Source organism: Rutilus rutilus, assembly GCF_951802725.1.
Source record: "Rutilus rutilus genome assembly, chromosome: 9".
Taxonomy (NCBI): Eukaryota; Metazoa; Chordata; class Actinopteri; order Cypriniformes; family Leuciscidae; genus Rutilus; species Rutilus rutilus.
In genome coordinates, this window is record NC_140223.1 from 1,490,373 (window position 1) to 1,513,684 (window position 23,312).

Genomic DNA, 23,312 nt, shown 5'->3' on the forward strand with positions numbered 1-23,312 from the left:
TTCCTGGGAAATTGCTTTCCTAAAAGGAATTATATCACCAGAAATTATCTTTATCCCTTTTAATTTAGAAATATAAAGGTTCCTCTTCAGTTCAAAAAGAGCTTTCACTGAAATTATTCATTTGTGAATCTATAATCTCATGCAGCCAAAATTTTACTATCATAAAATCTGGTCCATATATATATATATGTCACTATGGATTTCATGATAGTAAAAGTATAATACAAATGGCGTTATTTTAGTATTATTTATATACTTTATAGAATTTATTGATATTGTTATATATTTTTTTTTTTTTCTCAGTTTTAGTTTTATGTGCTTATTAGTTTTAAATACATATATATATATATATATATATATATATATATATAGTGAGGAAAATAAGTATTTGAACACCCTGCTATTTTGCAAGTTCTCCCACTTGGAAATCCTGGAGGGGTCTGAAATTGTCATCGTAGGTGCATGTCCACTGTGAGAGACATAATCTAAAAAAACAAATCCAGAAATCACAATATATGATTTTTTAACTATTTATTTGTATGATACAGCTGCAAATAAGTATTTGAACACCTGTCTATCAGCTAGAATTCTGACCCTCAAAGACCTGTTAGTCTGCCTTTAAAATGTCCACCTCCACTCCATTTATTATCCTAAATTAGATGCACCTGTTTGAGGTCGTTAGCTGCATAAAGACACCTGTCCACCCCATACAATCAGTAAGAATCCAACTACTAACATGGCCAAGACCAAAGAGCTGTCCAAAGACACTAGAGACAAAATTGTACACCTCCACAAGGCTGGAAAGGGCTACGGGGAAATTGCCAAGCAGCTTGGTGAAAAAAGGTCCACTGTTGGAGCAATCATTAGAAAATGGAAGAAGCTAAACATGACTGTCAATCTCCCTCGGACTGGGGCTCCATGCAAGATCTCACCTCGTGGGGTCTCAATGATCCTAAGAAAGGTGAGAAATCAGCCCAGAACTACACGGGAGGAGCTGGTCAATGACCTGAAAAGAGCTGGGACCACCGTTTCCAAGGTTACTGTTGGTAATACATTAAGACGTCATGGTTTGAAATCATGCATGGCACGGAAGGTTCCCCTGCTTAAACCAGCACATGTCAAGGCCCATCTTAAGTTTGCCAATGACCATTTGGATGATCCAGAGGAGTCATGGGAGAAAGTCATGTGGTCAGATGAGACCAAAATAGAACTTTTTGGTCATAATTCCACTAAACGTGTTTGGAGGAAGAAGAATGATGAGTACCATCCCAAGAACACCATCCCTACTGTGAAGCATGGGGGTCGTAGCATCATGCTTTGGGGGTGTTTTTCTGCACATGGGACAGGGCGACTGCACTGTATTAAGGAGAGGATGACCGGGGCCATGTATTGCGAGATTTTGGGGAACAACCTCCTTCCCTCAGTTAGAGCATTGAAGATGGGTCGAGGCTGGGTCTTCCAACATGACAATGACCCGAAGCACACAGCCAGGATAACCAAGGAGTGGCTCTGTAAGAAGCATATCAAGGTTCTGGCGTGGCCTAGCCAGTCTCCAGACCTAAACCCAATAGAGAATCTTTGGAGGGAGCTCAAACTCCGTGTTTCTCAGCGACAGAAACCTGACTGATCTAGAGAAGATCTGTGTGGAGGAGTGGGCCAAAATCCCTCCTGCAGTGTGTGCAAACCTGGTGAAAAACTACAGGAAACGTTTGACCTCTGTAATTGCAAACAAAGGCTACTGTACCAAATATTAACATTGATTTTCTCAGGTGTTCAAATACTTATTTGCAGCTGTATCATACAAATAAATAGTTAAAAAATCATACATTGTGATTTCTGGATTGTTTTTTTTAGATTATGTCTCTCACAGTGGACATGCACCTACGATGACAATTTCAGACCCCTCCATGATTTCTAAGTGGGAGAACTTGCTAAATAGCAGGGTGTTCAAATACTTATTTTCCTCACTGTATATATATATATATATATTTCTGTCAGGTCCATTAAGTCAAGAACACACAGACAATAAAAATAATTAAGAATTTTTATTGAATAGATTGCAAACAGGTTGATGTTCCTGAATTGAATTTGGCGGTATGGCTCTGTTCAGGGAGTCCTCTGACCTTTCATGAGCACCATGAAATAGCAGAGAGTCAGAGGACAGCAGCAGCAGCATTAGGGAACGCTCACACAGTTTAGGACTGTGAGAGCTAAAATATCCCCCTGTGAACAGAGCAGGCAACATGACATAAAGCAAATGCCACATTATGCATAAGGAGGAGCTGGGGAGGTGGCGGGCAGCAGAAGCGAGCAGCAAGCATGTATGAGCAAACTGAATGTGCTTTAAATAGGGCGCCTTGTTTGAGCTTGGCCATTGAGCAGCGAGGGGAGTTAACGAGCTAATGCAGCTCAGCTGGAGCAGATCAGCTGACGGGACAGTGTTGAAGCTATAGCATTAGCAGCATCTTGACTACCTGGCCTGCCAGAACTGACGCTGACGCTCAATATATATATATAATTACTTTTTCAGTTTTAGCCATTTTACTACTTTAGCTTTTTACTACTTGTGGTCCATATAGTGATTATATATAAATCTAGTGATGATGTACGTCCTTTTCTGTGTTATTTTAGAATTATTTGTATACTGTTATAGAATTTATTAATAATTTGAATATTTGTTTATTGTTATATTTAAATTTAATTTTTCAGTTTAATTTGAGTTTTTTTGTTATGTGCTTTTGTCGTTTTTTTAATGTTTCTATTATTTTTGTTTTAGTTTTAAGAAATTTACTATTTCAACTTAAACAAAAATTTTAAATGTTGCTTTGGTGATTCACTGAAATATTTAAGTTTAAGTTTGTCCATCTTATATATCTATTAGTAACTCTTTACAGTAAGGTTTCATTTGATAACTTTAGTTATTGATATTAGTTAAAATGACCTAACAATGAACAACATTTTTTAATCTTATTTAATGTTAATCTCCGCATTTACTAATACATCATTAATAAAGCACTGTGAACTAACATGAACGTTTTTATTAACTAACATTAACAAATATTAAGTAATGCTGTAAAATGTATTGCTCATTGTTAGTTAATTTTGCTAACAGATTAGAGCTTATTGTACAGTGTTATATTTGATTTCAGTTTTATTTCAATATCCGAAAATGATTTGAATGGTTTTAGTTTTAGTGAACAATAACAACAGTCAGTAAATGTGTTCTGGCCGTTTCCCTCGGCTCCAGCTCCCATGATGCTCTGCTGCAGAACAAACAAGCTGTGTGAGCGCGAGTGTGTGTATCTGTGTTTGTGCAGTTGTGTTTGACGACTGTCATGTGATTGTGATTTTGTGTGTGTGTGTGTGTGTGTGTAAGAGAGAGAGATAGAGTGAGTGTGTGTGTGTGTGTGTGTGTGTGTGTGTGTGTGTGTGTGTAAGAGAGAGAGATAGAGTGAGTGTGTGTGTGTGTGTGTGTGTGTGTGTGTGTGTGTGTGTGTGTGTGTGTGTGTGTGTGTGTGTGTGTGTGTGTGTGTGTGTGTGTGTGTGTGTGTGTGTGTGTTCCAGTCATCACTGATTATTAATGAAGATATTTGAATGTTGTATAGACGACATTAAACGCCTCATGATTTTACTTTCTGAATCAGATTCATATTTGATTTTTTTCAACATTTCAGTCATGGTGAAGAATAAACACATAAAGTTTCTTTCTAGGTAAAATGAATATGGACAGATGCTCAGAAATCATAAACCAAAGCTGGAGGTGAAGAAGATTGTGTGTTTTTGTGCTAAACCGTCATATCTGACCCTAGAAGACTTGAAATACTGTGTGTTTTCATGTTGTGTGTGTGTGTGTGTGTGTGTGTGTGTGTGTGTGTGTGTGTGTGTGTGTGTGTGTGTGTGTGTGTGTGTTTTCCTCAGATATGTTCTCCATAAACTCCTCGACATGTTTTTCTCTGAAGATGAGGAAATGATGTCATTTTTGTGTGAACTATCCCTTTAATTATAACCACGAACTATAGAAAACTCCATCAGAGCATGACCTTCATGACATCATCCACAGCTAAACATAAACCATAATCATAAACATACAGTAGATTCATGCATACACTGATCAAATGTGCACCATTAATAACATTTGATTCACTTTGGACAAAACTGGCCACCAAAATCCATAAATGTAAATCTTCCAAACTTTTGACTGGTGTGTAGTGTAGATGAAACCCATCATCATCATCATCATCATCATCATCATCACCATCAGTTTTACAGTAATGTCCCTCTCAGATCTGGTCTGATGAACACTGAAGCCCATTTCCTCCACACAAGAAGAAAATCATGCTTGTTAATCATAAATATGACATTAAAAGTCGAAGTGCTAAGTCATAATTAAGACTAAATTAAATTAAATCTAAATTTAATTGTAAAATTAAAGTCGAAATTATGACTTTCTGTCATAATTATGACATTCTAGACCATACCACATTTAAATAATAATTTTTACTTTTCATCTAATAAATATGACGTCATAATTTCTTGTTATTTCATAATTATGACAAGGCATGCCATTAATTTCGACTTTATCTCATATTTACAACTTTTGTCATGACTTTTGTCAATTTATGTCATATGTCACATAATGACTTACATTTCCTCCATATAAGAAAATGCTTTGATAATCATAATTATGACATTAAAAGTCGCAATGCCAAAGTCGAAATTATGACTTTTTAGATCATACTAACGACGTTTGTCAAAATGTCATAATTTCGACTCTGTCATATTTTCAACTTTTGTCAATTTATGTCCTGACTAGTAGGCTATGTCACATTCTTACTAAGTATGTCACAATTATGACTTTTCATGTACTCAGATTCACCGAAGCATGATTTCATATAGTGGAAATGGGCTTTTCCAAATGACGGAGATCATGTAGGCCTATTAGTTTAGAGACTTTAGAGCTTCTGCTGATGTTTGTTCATATAATGAAAGGGATGCAGAAAGGAAACGCCTTTCAGATCGATCACACACTCACACACACACTCTCTCTGTCTCTCACTCACGCGCGCGCGCGCAGATCTATTACAGAACGCGCCCAACCCACTTCAGTCAGAGAGAGAGAGAGAGAGAGGGAATCTCTCACACACACACACACACGCGCGCGCGCGCTTATCTGTCTTCCTCTCTCCGCTCATCAGCATCAGCATCATCTTCTTCGCGGGAAATCTTCCTCCTCCTCCTCTTCATCTTCATCATCACCAGTGTCTCCCGGTACCGGCGCGATGCGCGATGGGTCAGGCGTGCGGACACTCGCTGCTGTGCCGTAACCATCAGTACCAGAGCCAGTACCAGAACACAGAACTGTGAGTACCAGAACCAGTATCAGAACTGTGAGTACCAGAACTCGAGCTGATCACAGATGATGCGTTTCGTTCGCGTCGCGTCGCGCCGCGCGTCTTCAGCCTCAGATCCTCGTGAGAAACGATCACATCCCGGACAGTAGCAGATTCACACACTTGTTCACTTTGGACTCCGTGCACGAAGTACCATGGTACTACTATGGTACTTCCAGAATTAACCATTGAAGAGTACCATGGTTTTCAAAGTTACTTCAGAGAACACTAATTCATAACGAACACTTGCTCTGAAAACGTTTGGCTAATTTTCACATTTCGTTACTAAAACGCTCTTGTCAGAAGTTCTGAGGACGTTCAGTGTCCAATTTACCACAGTAATACCATGGTAGTTTAGTATGAACAGAGATTATTCATGATGTTTCTATGTCTCATTTGGTTGCTCTTTCAACTCTTTCAGCTCTTCTCCGGTGATTCTTTTAAAAAATCTGAAAGCATAAGTTTATGAGAGAATATGAAACATGGGCTGGACATGTTCTTGAGAGATTCTGTGAGATTCGCCTGTAAAATGGATGTGAATAGCAGCTCGATAATGTTTGAGTTCATATTATCTTTTGGCAAATCTGAGTGCAATTCAATTATACTTTAATGTAGTTTATTGAGTGGTCTTGTGCAGGTCAAATGTCCTAATGTAGTGAAACATGACAGATGTCTGATGTGGGAAATATTCATAAATGGTCCAGATGCTGATCTGTAAATGTAATGATCTGAGGGTCGAGTTAGAGTCGGATTATGAGATATGAATGATCATTAACCTGATAGAAAAACACTGGAAGTGTATGAGACCAGCTCTAATAGTGTCGAACAAACCTGTGTGTGTGTGTGTGAGAGAGAGAGAGAGAGTGTGTGTGTGTGTGTGTGACTGTGTGAGAGAGAGTGTGTGTGTGTTGTATTGTGGCAGGTGTGTTCAGTTCTAAACTTTATTATCAGCAGAATCCCAAAGGAAAGGCGTATCAGCAGAGAATGAATCATCTGTCTCTCCGAGTCTATTTTAGTCGAAGATGCTCACGTTTCTGAAACTATACCTCCGTCTCGCTCCCTTTGCTTTTCTCTCTTTTATTTGGTTTGTATCATGTCAGATCAACATGAACTGAACATTAACTCTCTTTACTTTCCTAAGTCATGCTCCTGGTCTTATTGTGAATTATTCATCAGTGAACCAATCGTAATAACTCTAATGGATCAAATCAACCTCATTAACCCCCCCCCCCCCCCCACACACACACACATCAAAAAAAAAAAATCCCTGGAATCACACACTGAGATGAATGTGTGAGACTACACAAGTTGCTCTCTCTTACATGCAGAGGTGGACAGTAACGAAGTACATTATCTTGAGTACTGTGCTTAAGTGCACTTTCTGATTATCTGTACTTTACTTTAGTATTATTTATTCTGGAAACTTTTTACTTTAACTTCACTACATTTGAAAGACAAATATCGTACTTTTTACTCCACTACATTTCTGTCAAGGTCCTTGAGTAGAAAGTAGTTGTTAGTCAGGGCATGATTTCTTTCGCCTCTTAGGCTGCGTGTCCACCAAAGCGTTTATTCACACGGCTGGCGTATTTTTCCTATTGTTTTCAATGGGAACGCCATGTTTTTAAAACGCCATGAGCGGTCGCCGAGAGTTGAAGAATGTTCAACTTTGGGTAAAACGCAGCGCTCATCACTGTCACTTTTTACCCAACCGTCCAATCACAGTGGAGGAGGGGCGGGACTAATACCACACTGCCCAACCGCCACATTCTGCTTGTACAACATTAACAGATCACAACAACAAGCATAATAACGGAACAAAATACGTTACATTGTATTTTAATATAGAATCAACACAGAAACAAAATATGTGTGAAATGAGATATTAGTAACACTCGCGGATATTCCGTATCATAACAAGCATGTCTCAACTGAAAAAAAAACGCAACGCTGCCAAAACGCTCTCAAGCGCCCACAGCTAGGCGTTTAGCAGAACGCCAGAGCCCGTCTACGGAGAGCCTGGACACTCCCTGTTAAGTCCTGAGTTCCACTGGGGGCGATCGCCCATGAGTGCAGAATGAATGGGAGTCTATGGAGCTAGACGGCTAAATTAGTCTCTTTTACCCGATTGCCGTTGAGAAATCTCAGATTTGAGTGTAGGTTTTGCAAGTTCAACATGGGTTATAGGTCGAAAGTACGAGTACTTATGTCCTTTCGATTTCTTACAGGTTGAGTTGTTGTTGCCCATAACACGCTAGCATTCTGCTAATGAACGCCGATTGGTCAGTGAAGGACTGATTACGACCAGAGATACCGCTTGATGGTCTTTTAAAACAACAAAACAAGAACTCTTCTAGCACGTGTATTCACCTGTGTCAGCTGTGTGTGTTTACCTGTGTCAGCTGTGTGTGTTTACCTGTGTCAGCTGTGTTGTCGATGCCTCGAGAGAAAAAAAAGTGACTGAAGGATTGTCGTAAAGCAGTATCTCTGGTCGTACGATGTGTATGACGTCATTGACATTTGAAAAGACTTTTTAAAGCAAATAAGTGACTCTAAAAAAGTGTATTTTGAGGGGTATAGCGCCATAGACCTCCATTCATTCTGCACTCGTCCTGTGAGCGCCCTCATATGGAGCCAGAGTGGAACTGCAACCAGTTCAGACGCCGGAAGTTTACTGAGAGTGGAAGTTCTCCCCTTATTAGACATTCTCTGACAGCGCCTAGCGTTTTCAGCTAGCTAAACGCTTTAGTGGACACGGCCTAAAACATGATTGTTTTTTTGCGGGTGGCAGACAGCCTATCAGTGATCACTCTTAGGGTTACGTGTCGTGAAGTCCGGGGATTAGTAGCCTACGATTTGTCTCTACTAGTGACCTGTGAGAGACAGTATCGTTGTCACAACTACTGTAACAGTTTGAAGGTTTTAAGTGTTTCTGTTGTGTTGTTTGTTAAAGCAGTGTTGCTGCTGTGCAGTTGTACAGATATGGTTGTGTAGCTGGGCTTTTTCCTGGTCAGTCTGTATTTACAGACCACTTGATTCAAATGCGCATGATTGGATACACACAGATGTGTAGTTCTTTTGTGGGGGTGGTAGGAGTGTTAAAAAAATGAAGATGATTATGGCTGTCTTTTTTTGTCAGGTTTTGTAACCTAAAACTTAATTCCATAGATACTACAAACTGGTCAGTGTATTCACTAGGTTACTTCAGAGGCATAAGGTACTGTAACAACGCAATGACATTCACTTTTTACTTTTGATACTCAAGTACTTTTAAAAATTAGTACTTCTGTACTTTTACTTAAGTAAAAATCTTTTTTACAACTTTTAATTGTAATATTTAAGAGTAATATTTGACCAGAAGTGTCTGTACTTTCACTCAAGGAAGGAAGCTGTGTACAATGAAGAACACACACAGAAACGAAGGAGTGAGACTTTAACACATCTATGATGGAGAACAAATGAACACACACACACACACACACACACACACACACACACACACACACACACACACACACACACACACACACACACAACAGCATGTTCAGATTTGACGGTAATATTGTGACAATTGCACAAAAAAAGATACTTTAGTACAACAAATGCTAAACTTTCACAAAGAGTCGTTTTTGTTGTTATAATAATGATTTTATAATGTCTAAACATAAATCTAAATGAAAAAGCATTGAGTAATCCTCTGCTGCCATCTAGTGGCTATAGTTCACATGCATGTTATTTTCATTTTAAAGGGATAGTTCGCCCAAAAATGATATTAAACCCATGATTTACTCACCCTCAAGCCGTTCGAGATGTATATGTCAATCTTTTTTCAGACGAACATATTTTCAGTTATTTTAGAAAATGTCTTAGATCTTTCAGTGGTTATAGTGTGAAGCAATGGGGTCCAGCTGCTTCAAGACCGAAAATGTGCATGCATCCTTCACAAAAGTAATCCATCCGGCTCCAGGGGGATAAACGAAGGCCTTCCGAGGGTAATCCGTGCGGGTTTTGTCGTAAAAATATACATATTTAAAACTTTATAAACGAAAATAACTGGCTTCCGGTGGCGGTCGGCGCGCGTTCATGGAGATGGAAGCGTCGTGGCGTAGAGCGAACGTGACAGCGCAGCCAGAGAGCAGAGCAAAACAAAACTCTACGTTCGTTCTACGTCACGACGCTTCCTACGCTACGTCCTACGTCATATGCCAGCATCCATCTCCGTGAACGCGCGTCGACCGCGACCGGAAGCCAGTTATTTTCGTTTATAAAGTTTTAAATATGTATATTTTTACAACAAAACCGCACGGATTACTCTTAGAAGGCCTTCGTTCATCCCCCTGGAGCCGGATGGATTACTTTTGTGAAGGATGCATGCACATTTGCGGACTTCAACGAGCTGGACCCCATAGCTTCACACTATAACCACTGAAAGATCTAAGACATTTTCTAAAATAACTGAAAATGTGTTCGTCTGAAAAAAGATTGACATATACATCTCGAACGGCTTGAGGGTGAGTAAATCATGGGCTAAATATCATTTTTGGGCGAACTATCCCTTTAAAAGTGTTTGTTTTCCAGTAGAAGACAGCAATTGTCCGCTAAACCAGAGCACGTTTGTCATGTTATCACCATGAATAAAATTTAGAAATGTAGATCTTTTTTCTTTTTCTTTTTCTTTTTACATAAAATTTTGCTATTTTACATGAATGTATATATTTAAATTATTACAAATTAAGGTAAATGTAATCTAGTTGGACAAAACAATGAATATTGTTGACCTATCTGTAATAGCCTAGCAAGCAACATACATAGCATAATATAAGTGATACATTAGCTTATTTTACTGTATGCATGATATTATAATGAGATAAGTGATATTTGCATACAGAAATATGTGACGTTACAGAAGTAAAATGAACAGTTGACTTGAAATGCAAAGGTTCAAGCTATATTTACTCTCTCTGAAGATAAAACATTCGGACTCTAGTATCTTTATTGACATTATGAAGAAGCCTTAGATCTGCAAAACATGAATATGACAGTAAATGTACAGCGGGACTGACAGAACTGGTGAACATGATTCGTGATTGCATTATTTTATAGTAACAGTGATAAAAATATGTGACACAAATGAAGCTCTCTTAAATTTGTGCTTCTTTGTCTAGATTTCAACTAGATTCCAACTCTTCTCTCTCTGGACATACATATATACTGTATATATATTTATATTAGGGATGTACCAATATGAAAATTTGGGCCGATACCGAATACGATAAATCTTGAAAGCTGATAACCGAAATATAATATTTTATATAGTTTTTGAGAGCCTGATTACAAAAACAAAAGTCTCACCATTAAAAGTCATGTCCCAAACACACAATTATAATGTTCTCATGATCATTTTATGAAGCGTATATGATAGACTTGTGCTGAACATGTTTAGTTGGCATTAAAATCATCTTGGCAATTAGTGCGCATCTGAAGAGTCTCAGCTGAAAGAAAATAATCCATTATTTATTGCCCTTAATATATATATATATATATATATATATATATATATATATATATATATATATATATATATATATACTGTAATAGGTTTAGCTGGAGCATGATGAAAAATGATAGAGGAAAAGTTGTAAAAGTATGGATGAACAAAATATCTCTCTCTGTTCCTCCCACACACACTCATTTCCACAGCTTTCCACTTGATAAAGAGCCCCTTCACACTAAGTGTGTGTGTGTGTGTGTGTGTGTGTCTGTGTTTGAACAGTGTGTGAGAGGGCGTCCCACTCTAGACAGCCGCTTCAACTCTTTCATCCCCAATACACAGATTTATCAGTGTTTTTCTACAATATGAGTGTATGAAAAAAATATGAATTTTTTGACAGTTTCAGATGAAACGAGATAAGTTATGAGCAATCGAAACTGCAATATATAGTTTCATATGCGATATGAAAATACACAAGAATTTTCTTCAGACGACTTGAATAGCTGCAGTATATTTGAAAATAATGAATCATTCTAGAATTTTGATGGGGAGTAATTCTTACATTTAATAATTTAGGTTGACTATCAATGACTTGTTACTCTGGAGACTTTGCGAACCTTCCTTTTACTGCTAAACAATTTGGGAAAAACGTAATTTTTTTAGCACATGCATTTATTTAATTAACCCGTGCCTGCATGATCTGATATTTGCACTACACAGAAAAAAATAAAAAAGATATTCTTTCTTAGTATTTTTGTCTTGTTTTTCATTGCAAATATCTAAACATTCTTAAATCATGTTTTGTGTTTCTCAAATTTACTTGAGAAGCAAAATGACTTGAAATCTGTTTTAAAATGAAGTGAGTTTGTGCTTAAAACGAGGGTTAATATCTGCCAGTGGAGTCAGAAAATGATTCTTGTGTTCCCTTTGAATGAAGTTTATTTCTCTGACTCCACAGGCTGATATGTTGTTCTTGGTTTAAGCACAATTAGATTTTTTTTTTTTTTTTTTTTCTTAATGTCTTCAGTCATTTTGGTTCTCAAGAAAATGTATCTTGATTTAAGTTTTTTTTTAATCCTTTTATTGGAAAACAAGACTAAGATACTCAGCAATTAGTATTTTTTTTCTGTGTAAGCCACATAGCGCTATCGAGTTATTTGGATATACCTACACACGTTCAGTGTGTGTGTGTCCGTTTACAGGAGGCTTGAACAGCAGAAACGATCAGCTTGTGTCTGTGCCGCTTCAGTCTAAAACTGTTGCTTGTGATATTATTTTCTGTGATGATGGACATTATGGCCGATGCTGAACTGATATTGAACCCAGAATATTCCCGTAAGCGTGACGGACAGCATCAGTATGATGATGATGATGTCGTCTGTCCATTATAATGTTGCCGTGGCGACCAGATAAGGTTATTAGAGCTGAGAAAAAGAGAAAGTGTTCCCGTTTTTCCAGCGTTTCACTCTCGGGTCATCGCACATCGCTCGTGAATCGTACCATTGTAGAGAACAGAACAACACACGTCTGAGCCAGACACTGACGCTTATGAACGCCCACATTTACATATCAACACCTATTCACTATTCACAAACTTAGCAGAGGCATTGTTACTCATTTCACATGCAGAAAGATCAGCACAGACTCATTTACATATGGAAGGTACAGTAGAATTAAAAGAGGGAGGGTGGGAAAAAAAAAATGTTGGGGTGCAAAAACCTTGACTAATGTTAGAAATGGACCTGAAGAATAGATGCTGTAAGAAAACTCAATTAAAAGTAGCAATATTCAGCTTAATCAATGTATGTTTGAATAAATCCGTCATGAAAACTATTTTTTATTACAGCCACCATTTTAATGTTTATATTTCAACAACGAATGGGAGTAAAGCATAATTATATAAATAAAAAGTTGATTATAAAAACAGCCTAATGTGCTTTTAAATGTTTGTGCACAACTTTTTTGTTTTTATTTGAGTGTTGATTATTAAATACATTTGAATAATGAAGTGATTATTAAATACACTTTATTTTCATTTTTAGTTTTGGCAAAGTAAAAAAAAAATCACAAAAAAGTTTTAATTTAACCATTTTCCTGTGTGTATTAAGGTCTTTGTTTAAAATTTAAAATAATAGAAGCACATTATTTTTAATAACCAAATTGTTAGCTTTAGTTTGGGGCCATTATTGTCTCGAGACGTGAGGTCAGTCTGAAGAAACTTGCATTCGAGGACATTTGGGGATGTTCTCGAAGGTTGCCTTGGTAACGGTGTCAGACACATACACACACACACACACACACACACACACACACACACACACACACACACACACACACACGCACACCTGGTGTGGAGCTGTGATGCATCTTGTTGAAGAACGTTTGCATTAATGATTGTCTCTTAATTGGCTAATTTCAGTCATTAATCATCAGGCAGAGTTTACACATGCAGTTGACACTGACATGCGATTATTACAGAATGAAGATGATATATTGTTCCCTGAGGCTGAATTAAGATGTTAGATGTTGTTTTATTGCCTCTGTCTGTAGTCTCTGTACTTGTGTATTTCTTTAATTATTTACCTTCTTCAAATCAAAGATGGATTCTATAGTATGTGTTTTACTTACTCATTTCTTTCTTTCTTTCTTTCTTTCTTTCTTTCTTTCTTTCTTTCTTTCTTTCTTTCTTTCTTTCTTTCTTTCTTTCTTTCTTTCTTTCTTTCTTTCGGACCATCAGCTCCTCTAATGCTTGATTTAAGGCTAGACACTACAGGCAAATCTTTGTTTTTCATGTACTGGTCAATTTTAAGATTTGAGGTATTTGGATATTCATAATATGTTGTGTCAGACTAGTGGAAAGAAGAAAAAAAAATCCAAAATAAACATTTGAGTCTTTTATTGCACTTTGTATATTTGTGTCTGTTGATTTCAATTTCAATACATATCTTGAATATCCATTTTCTCAAAATGAGTTTTGTCCTCCACTTCAGCAGCACTTATATACACCAAAACTTACAGCTTTATTCATATCTATATTCTGAAGGATTTTACCGAAGGGTTTGTTCATAACATCGTTTGTTTTATTTTTATAACATTTTATTCCTAAAAACATGTTAAAAATGTGTTTTTTTGGGTCTGTTGACAGTATTTTCGGATATATGGAGTGATAAAAAGAGAAATCTAAAATCCCCTCAGTAAAAACCTTTAACTCTAATATATCAACAAAATCAAACAAAAAAATGTAACCTGACTTTATCCTATAATGTTGTGGAAATGAATGCAAATTCATGCATATTTAATTCGAAAATGCATAATTTGCATTTTTCAACAATTCATAAACTTAAAGCAGAGAAAACACATTCCTCTCAGAAACACCACTTCATTTAACTCAACAAAAGAGTGATAGAAGGTGAGCTTTCTATAGAGCTGAGGGCCTGTTGGGCAATATGAAATGGATAAGCTACTGTAAGTCATGTCCTGAATGCCATTTAAAGGCTTGTGTTGTGTTAAAGGCTGCAGAGAGTGGACATGAGGAACTCAGATCACATCATTCAGAAACACTGCATCACTGAGACGAACGTAACGTGTCAGACTGAATATGAGAATAGAGTCGGACACACAGGTGATGATATGGGATGTTCCCCTTCCTGTGCTGTTTGAAACGTTTGCTTGATGAAATGTGACCCTGGATCACGTCACCAGTCTCGAGTCGCACGGATATATTTGTGGCAATAGCCAACAATAATTTCAATGGGTCAAAATGATCAATTTTTCTTTTATGCCAAAAATCATTTGGATATTAAGTAAAGATCATGTTCCATGAAGAGATTTAGTCAATTTCCTACCGTAAATATATAAAACATTTGTTTCTGTGAGTGAATGCAGCACAATCGCCAACATAAATGCACAACTTTAAAGGAGATTTTCTCAGTGTTTCGATTTTTTTGCACCCTCAGATTCCAGATGTTCAACAGTTATATCTTGACCAAATATTGTCCTATCCTAACAGACCACACATCAGTGGAAAGATTATTTATTCAGCTTGTATACATCTCAATTTCCAAAAATGTACCCTTGTGACTGGTTTTCAGGGTCACAAATGTGCTGTTTCTTTCCCAGATCTCTCTGTATTCTTGATTATGATTGGTCAGTCGTGTCGTTATGTGGCCGTCGAGTGACTCATGCATTGATCATCCTGCAGCTGTGCTAATTTCATGTTTTCATCAATATTCCATGTGCATTCATTGACTAATATTAGTTGTGTAATAAATGGGGTTTGTTTTGTGATAATGACCGTACGTAACCCTTCATATTACTGTGTTTGTCATATGATGTCATCTACTCATACTATAATGACATCATCACTTATTTAGTTATTAGCCAATCGGTGACCAGTCATGATGAGACACAGACAGACACACACACACACACACACACACACCCACACACACACAGAGTGTTGCTGCATTAGTTGGTCCAGAAAGAGGGCTTTTATGATTGACTCTCAGCAGTTGCCGAGCAACTAATGGGTCTTTCATACAGGTGACTGACTTCATATTCAAGTCCCAAAACACCCGTGTGTGTGTGTGTGTGTGTGTGTGTGAGAGAGAGAGAGTGTGTGTGTGTTCTTATGTCTGTTTCCACAACTGTAGATCTGTCAACATGCAGAACATTGAAACTTTGTAAGTAATTCATTATTTCTATATTTTCATATTATACATATTCTTATTCTTGAAATTGAAAATCCATCGATTTTTCCTTATTGCAGAGTAGATGCCATAATATACAGTATTATGTATGTATATATGTAATATATATGTATCTTTAAATAGAGCAGAAGACGTGACAGACAGACTTGGATTTGGTGGAATTTAAAGATTAAACAATATTCTCTTTGTGTGTGTGTGTGTGTGTGTGTGTGTGTATGACTGTCATGTGGTGTTTTGATTCAATGCCTGTTTTGTATTAGCGACCACACACACACACATACACACACACCTGTTTTACAGCCTGTGGGAGTGTCGTCATTCTGCCAAAACAAATCCACCTTTTGCATGCAGAATGTGTGTGTGTGTGTGTGTGTTTCTGTCTCTCTGTGTGTGTGTGTGTGTCAGAATCTGTTTTCCCCTCAGGCTGTGTGTCGCTTCACTGCCGTCTAATAGTTTCACACACAGCTTGTGTTGTGTGTGTGCAGTCGCAGTTGTATTAAAAATGAAGTCCAAGAGATTCCTCCTTTATATTTAATATAAACTGTTTGTACAGCACAACACTGATCATATCTAGTAAAACAAATGATGTTCAGTTAAAGCCGTGTACTTTCTCTCTTCTACTCGTCAGTGGTTTATTATGTAGAGGATTTCTAACCACTTGCAATGCCGATCTCCTCTCTCACACTTTAAAATACAGTATTCTGTGTAGAAGTCCATTGGTTATGTTTCGCTCATATAATCTATACGCTGAAGATTCACGTAACGCTGATGTACATCCAGACTTCATGCGTGTTTAATCTCTCTGAATCGGGTCTATCCGCTATAGGCAAGGCAAAAAACATCCAAAAATACAATAAAAGAAAGAAGTGAAAGAAGACAACACCAAGATTGGTGACATCATGTTTAGTTTCTAGTGGAGTGCAGATATGCATTCACCTTTAATACTTCATCTTTATATAATGACCTCGGTTTTGTGAAGAAAGAAAGAACTGAAGAAAGATTTGGCACATCCACTGTCATATGTTCACCATGTAGTAAAAGTGTGAACGAGTGACCGGTTTCAGTCGCAGATTCAACAGCTTTTATTGTGTTCAGATCCTAGAGATCATTTGATTGGACAGAAAACATTTTTAATTGATTTAAAAAAAAAAGAAGAAGTTATAATTACACCAAGGCACCAAAGTTGGTAAATCAAAGACGGAATTTAAAAAACAAAAATTCACAAGACATCGAACACAGACTCATAGTGCTTTACCATAGGTGTAACTTTCACATTTTTCACCGCATTAAGTGACTTCATTAAAACAGCAAGTTTTAGACATTCAGCATTTATGAATTTCAGAATTCTAATAAAAAACTTTTGTCTTTATGCTCATAATAACAAATAATCTCTTTCATGCTCAGTGTTTCTGTACAGTTTGACAGTCAGAAAACTCTTCAGTATTATATTACAGAAGAGGAGAAGCTGAAGTGCAGAGTGATCAGACTGGAAACTGTGATTGCATTTATCTTCTAAACGTGAATTTCATACAGATAACCTTAAGACTAACATATTCATCCTAACAGCCAGAGAGCCTCACAGTAGATGTCAAGAGAACTTTAAAGTTTTACGTTTGTCCTGCGGGTGTGCGATATTTTCACACAGTCTTTTCAGTTAGACAGAGAAAAAATACATCGCTTTAAGGGTTGCGCATTTCTAAAGCACGTCTGAGTGTGTGTGTGTGTGTGTGTGTGAGAGAGAGGGAGAGAGAGAGAGAGGGGGAGAGAGAGGGGGAGAGAGGGGGAGAGAGAGAGAGAGAGAGAGAGAGAGAGAGAGGGAAAGAGAGAGAGAGAGAGAGGGGGGGGAGAGAGAGAGAGAGAGAGAGAGAGAGAGAGAGAGAGAGAGAGAGAAAGAGAGAGAGATGCACTGAGTGAAAGGTTTGGACAAAAAGAAAAATTGCTTCTGAGTATTTGCATATGTGAATTTCGTTCTATAGGAACTCTGAAACGCTACACTGAATGCTAATGCCCACAAACACACACACACACACACACACACACACACTCTCTCTCAGCAGTAAATTGACCCTGAAAGAGTCGATGAGAAGCGAATCCTATTCCTCTTTTCTCCCTCTGATCCTCCAGAAATCCATGATAAACTGTGTGTTTGATTACAGGAATATTCAGGTCATCTGTGAAGTGATTTCTGTGTGTAAACATTTCTTTTTTTGACTCATAAATATATATAACATTTAAAAATGTGCTTATGCTCACCAAGACTGTATTACACTTCTGTATTTGGTCAAAAACGCATAAATGTGGTGCTGAGCTGATCAAACTCTCTCTGAGCTCAGGTGTGTGTTTCTGGAGGTCATGAACAGGACAGGTCAAAGGTCGTGGATGCCTTAACCTTTAGTGTGTGATGTGAGTGTTAAGCTTGTGTGTCGTCCTCCTTTACCTGGAGGAAACAACCCGTAGAAAATGTACCATGGTAATCAGAGTTTCTTTATTAGTTACTGTTACTGTCATAAATCACAATAAATGAATAATGCCTCCTTTAATGTGCAATTATTTCACAATATTTGTTCTTATTGATGACAGTGGTGCTCCAATCCACATGAGTTTTGCTGAAATGGTATTTACCATGACACGTTTTTGTGAAGGAGAAACACAAATGATCATTGATATCGCTGTAATTCTTTGATAAAATTATTTAGAATAACACACACACACACACACACACACACACACACACACACACACACATACACACTCTCTCTCACACATACACTCAGACACACACTCTCTCTCTCTCACATATACACTCAGACACACACTCTCTCTCTCACACATACACTCAGACACACACTCTCTCACATATACACTCAGACACACACTCTCTCTCTCACATATACACTCAGACACACACTCTCTCTCTCACATGCATATTTCAGACGTTAATATTTGATGAGATGCTTCAGTCTTATCTGTCTCTCTCTGTTTAATAATGAATACATGCAAAAGAGACGTGTTCTTATGGACTTCATGTGTAGTTTGGGTCTTATGATGTTTGTTGTTAAGCACGTTGCCATGGGGTTGCTAAGGTGTTCTGAGTGTTTTTTGTTGTTAAGCACGTTGCCGTGTCATGGCTAAGGTGTTCTGAGTGTTTTTTGTTGTTAAGTGCTAGTAGTCGCTGTGCGAGTAAACCTCACTCCTCTGATCTCAATAGGCGCTCTAGTGACAGACGCTGCAGTCTTTAGCCTCCTTGTTAGAGCGCCTGACTCTCACGCCGGAGACCCGGGTTCGAGGCCCGCACAGAGTGGGGCGAGTAGGATCCAGGTGGAGTGGTTACATAAGCACATTGCTGTGTGGTTGCTAAGGGGTTCAGAGTGTTGTTTGTTGTTAACCCTCTGGGGTCTAAGGTGTTTTTGGGGTCCTTGAGATGTTCTGACATGCTCTTACATTTGTGCTTTTTTCAGTTGCTTATAAACATATTAATGGCAAAGGTGTAATTACACTCTATTTAGCACAAACAGGGCTACCATAATATGTGAGCAACATGTATGTACATGTTTGTATTTTTGAGAGAATAATGTTTATGCATGGTTATTGAAAAAACTAAAAATGAAAGTTTCTTGAAAGGATGAAAGGATTTATTTTTCAACAATATAAACTGTGCAAAACATAGCACACCATAAGTAACTTATAGATCCATCAATAATGTAGTCTCCAAAAAACGGCAATAAACATTAAAATGTAAGTCATTATTGATTTTAAAATCATCAAAACTGGTCCAAAAAAGAATGAAAAGTATGTTAACAAACTTTATCTATTTGTTTTAATAGCTTTTTAAGGAGGTCTTGTCCTATTTTGTGACATCTGTGTCCTATGGTGTGACAGGTCAAAGTGTCACACCAAAGGACATTTGAGGTTTTGTGGCAGTTAATAACCATGCTAATACTAGCTGAACTGTCATTAGCAATTGGCATGATACATTTGCATAATATCACATAGTCCTGCTGTTAAAAATACAACTTTGAATAAAAAAATGAAATTTAGGGGTGTCACACCAAAGGAAAAAAAACTTAACTTCAGTGGTCTGAAAACATAGTTAAATATTTGAACAATTCTGAGAGAAATACTTACCATGTGCACTGCTCATGGGCTTCATAGGGGTCTTCAGTCACATGACCTTGAATGGGGTCTTTCAACTAAATGTAGTTGTCCATGATATTGCCCAACTTAATATCAGGTTATTGCATAAAAAAAATTTCTGTGACAAACTTTATGAAATTCCTACACTTTTAGAAATGTATGTATAGGAAAAGTGATGGCCACTTAGTGAAATAGACACTTGCACAGTTATGCCAGGAGTGTTCATTAAGATGTTTAAACATTATTTTCTTTATTTATAAAAGTTAATATTTATGAAATCATTTTGTCTACCGTCACACCATAGGACGATTTTGAGATTTAGCTCAAAGTTGTAAAAAAATAAAAAATAACTTGGGTATTAAAACAACAAATTCATGTAAAACAAGAAAATGTTTAACCATTTACAGTATTCTAAATTATGAAAATGTGAAATAAATTATTTTTTATCTTCTGTGACGGTGAAAAAGCCACGTCACGTCAACTACCCATATATATATATATATATATATATATATATATACATATATATATATATATATATATATATATATACATATATTGTAACGGTCATCTGCTGGAGTGCCCATGAGAGCCACCAGAGGGCACTCCACACCAGACTATCTTGTTCACTCAGACTACATTTCCCATAACTCACTGCCCAGACTCATCATCACTGATTGTATTCACCTGTATCTCATTCACCTGCATCTCATCACCTTGTTAGTTTCAGCCAATTTATTTCTTGTTCATTCATTCAATCATTGCGAAGTTTTGTATAGTGTCACACTGCAACTCTGAGTTTTCCTGGTTTTCTTGTTTCTTGGTTTTCAGATTTCTTGCCTGTTCCTTGGATAACTCTCTTGCCTCTGACCCCTGCCTGTCTTGTTTTTGTTTTGTTTTGTTTGTTTGGACTGTCTACCTGTGTTTTGACCCATTGCCTGTTTATTGGATTACTTGTCTGGATTGCCCCTTAACCCTCTGGGGTCTAAGGTGTTTTTGGGGCCCTTGAGATGTTCTGACATGCCCTGACATTTGTGCTTTTTTCAGTTATTTATAAACATGATAATGGCAAAGGTGTAAATTCACTCTATATAGCACAAACAGGGCTACCATAATATGTGAGCAACATGTATGTACATGTTTGTATTTTTAAGAGAATAATGTTTATGCATGGTTATTGAAAAAAATTAAAATGAAAGTTGCTGAAATAAGACCACAAAAAACATACTAAATATGTGTCCACAAGACTTTTGACTAATGGATGTTGTCGCTTCGAGTTCTGGCTTCAAAATTATGTGAAAATAGTCTTGCTTTATCGTTCACATAAAACAATACATTGATTTAAATTGTGTAAGACAGGTTTTGCTTGGAAAGCCAATATGCGAGGGGGGCGTAAAGGGGGAGTAGTTTACACCTGAGAATACAATGTCCCACCCATTATGCGTAATTACTTGCATAATGAGCCATTCATTCAGGCGTGACACTGACTGAGCCACAATGCAAGGACAAAAGATATATTTAGAAGAAGACTTATATTGACCATTTAAGATTTTGCTTACATCTATCTTGTAAATATGTTTTGCTATTTTATTAAAAAGGTTACAATTACAACAATAATTACAATTTCAACAATATTTCAAGTGTAATCTTTCTTTGTAAAAAAGTATACATTTTATCATACATATTTCAAAGTTAAGGATTCATTAGTTTGAATATTGGAACAAACACTATAATAACATCTTAGTTGATAATTCAATATACCTACTTTATTTTTTGACAAAACATCACATACTATATATTTAACATATGAGCAGAAATTGGCGAACAAAAGCTTATCTGATGTGACAGTAGTCTTTTTACAGTAAAAACTTTAGAAATCTATCCAAAACTAATCAACGAAATCTTATCTAAACATTCATATTTTGTCTGTAACATATCGTTTTTTTTTTATGATATATTAGCATATAAATGTTAATCTGCAGTTTAATACGTTGCTTATACAAAGACATTTTATTTCAACACTTTTCAGTCAATTTTTACTCATCTCAGAATAGCAATATAGTTTGGTAAAAGCTAAACTAGTAGACGTGTTCATGTAAAAATAACATGTTTACTAATGTAAGTGCAAGTGTGAATGAACGGTACAGATGCGCGCTGTTGTTTACTACAGCTGTAGTAAACATCTGTGCCGTTCATTCATTCACACATGGGCGTCGGAAGAAAAAAAAGTGGGTGGGTCCTCCCCCAGAAAAATGTTACTGGAGTAAATACCATTTCATGTAACTTTATTCTGGTGCCTTTTAATTAAACAAGTAAACTAAACTCCACTTAACGTCGGGCGGTTCTTTGCCTCCACGTCGTGCATTAAATGCACAGCTATCCATGGCTATCCATTATCCCCCTAATACCATGGTAATTTGCCAGCAATTACAACTTAAAGCTGTTATTGATGTTTGCGACGCAATATTTGACTGGAAGGGTACAACGGGCGGTTACTTTCGTCAGTTGTGGCTCGTTGAGAAATATAATGTAGCGATTCAGCGGAAATAGAGTTTAATTTATTAATTTTACTTAAAAAATAATAATTTTAATTCCTCAAGTGGAATGGATTTGACTGACGGCGCTCTGAAAAGCGAACAGACAAATGCGCTGAATTAGAGACGGTAAAAGTGAGTGGGTATAATATCATTGGTCTTAAAAAGTGGGTGGGTCCGGTCCCACCCATATACAATGGTTCCGACGCCCATGCATTCACACACAGACACGCGATTCATATTTAAACAGTCCTTTTGCGGTTTGCAGACACTATCGCGATTAGAACAAAGCACTTAAGAATAAAGAACTTACTATTCACAATCCTTAGCTGGATCCGTTGCTCCTCGAAATGAAACTAAACCAGCACTTCTGAGGTAAATTTTCCAGGATTATTATTATGATAGTATTATTCCTCACAGCGTCGCGAGACGACCGAAAGTACATGAGTCTGATTAAACTTGATGTGTTTTATCGAGCTGATGTGGGCGTTCACAGGTTTGCATGGATCACCTCAGATCATTTGCATTTGAATAGCATGCGCTATATAATTTTTTCATATTTCTTAAGTCTGTATGACCATAAATGACGGAGTATTTTAAGTCTATTTTGCTGCTATGTGAAAAAAATCGAGCAAAACATGCCGGCGTGTTTGCCGACCCCAGAGGGTTTAGTATGTTGCTGTGGGGTTGCTGAGGTGTACTGAGTGTTGTTTATTGTTAAATATGTTGCCGTGGGGTTGCTAGGGTGTTCTGAGTGTTGTTTGTTGTTAAGTACGTTGCCGTGGGGTTGCTAAGGTGTACTGAGTGTTGTTTATTGTTAAGTGTGTTGCCGTGGGGTTGCTAGAGTGTTGTTTGTTGTTAAGTACGTTGCCGTGGGGTTGCTAAGGTGTACTGAGTGTTGTTTATTGTTAAGTATGTTGCCGTGGAGTTGCTAGGGTGTTCTGAGTGTTGTTTGTTGCTAAGCACATTGCCGTGGGGTTGCTAGAGTGTTGTTTGTTGTTAAGTACGTTGCCGTGGGGTTGCTAAGGTGTACTGAGTGTTGTTTATTGTTAAG

The 23,312-nt window shown here is 37.2% G+C and overlaps 1 protein-coding gene across 1 annotated transcript in view; it reads left to right on the plus strand.

Annotated features, from left to right (window-relative positions):
• The first annotated feature begins 5,265 nt into the window (after window positions 1-5,265).
• The window catches only part of pde2a (phosphodiesterase 2A), a 185,969-nt gene continuing 167,922 nt past the window's right edge, over window positions 5,266-23,312 (plus strand). Inside the window, exon 1 of the mRNA XM_084420110.1 lies at window positions 5,266-5,360. Coding sequence (XP_084276236.1) covers window positions 5,287-5,360 — 74 coding nt within the window. The 5' untranslated portion in view covers window positions 5,266-5,286. The remainder of the gene's footprint in view (window positions 5,361-23,312) is intronic.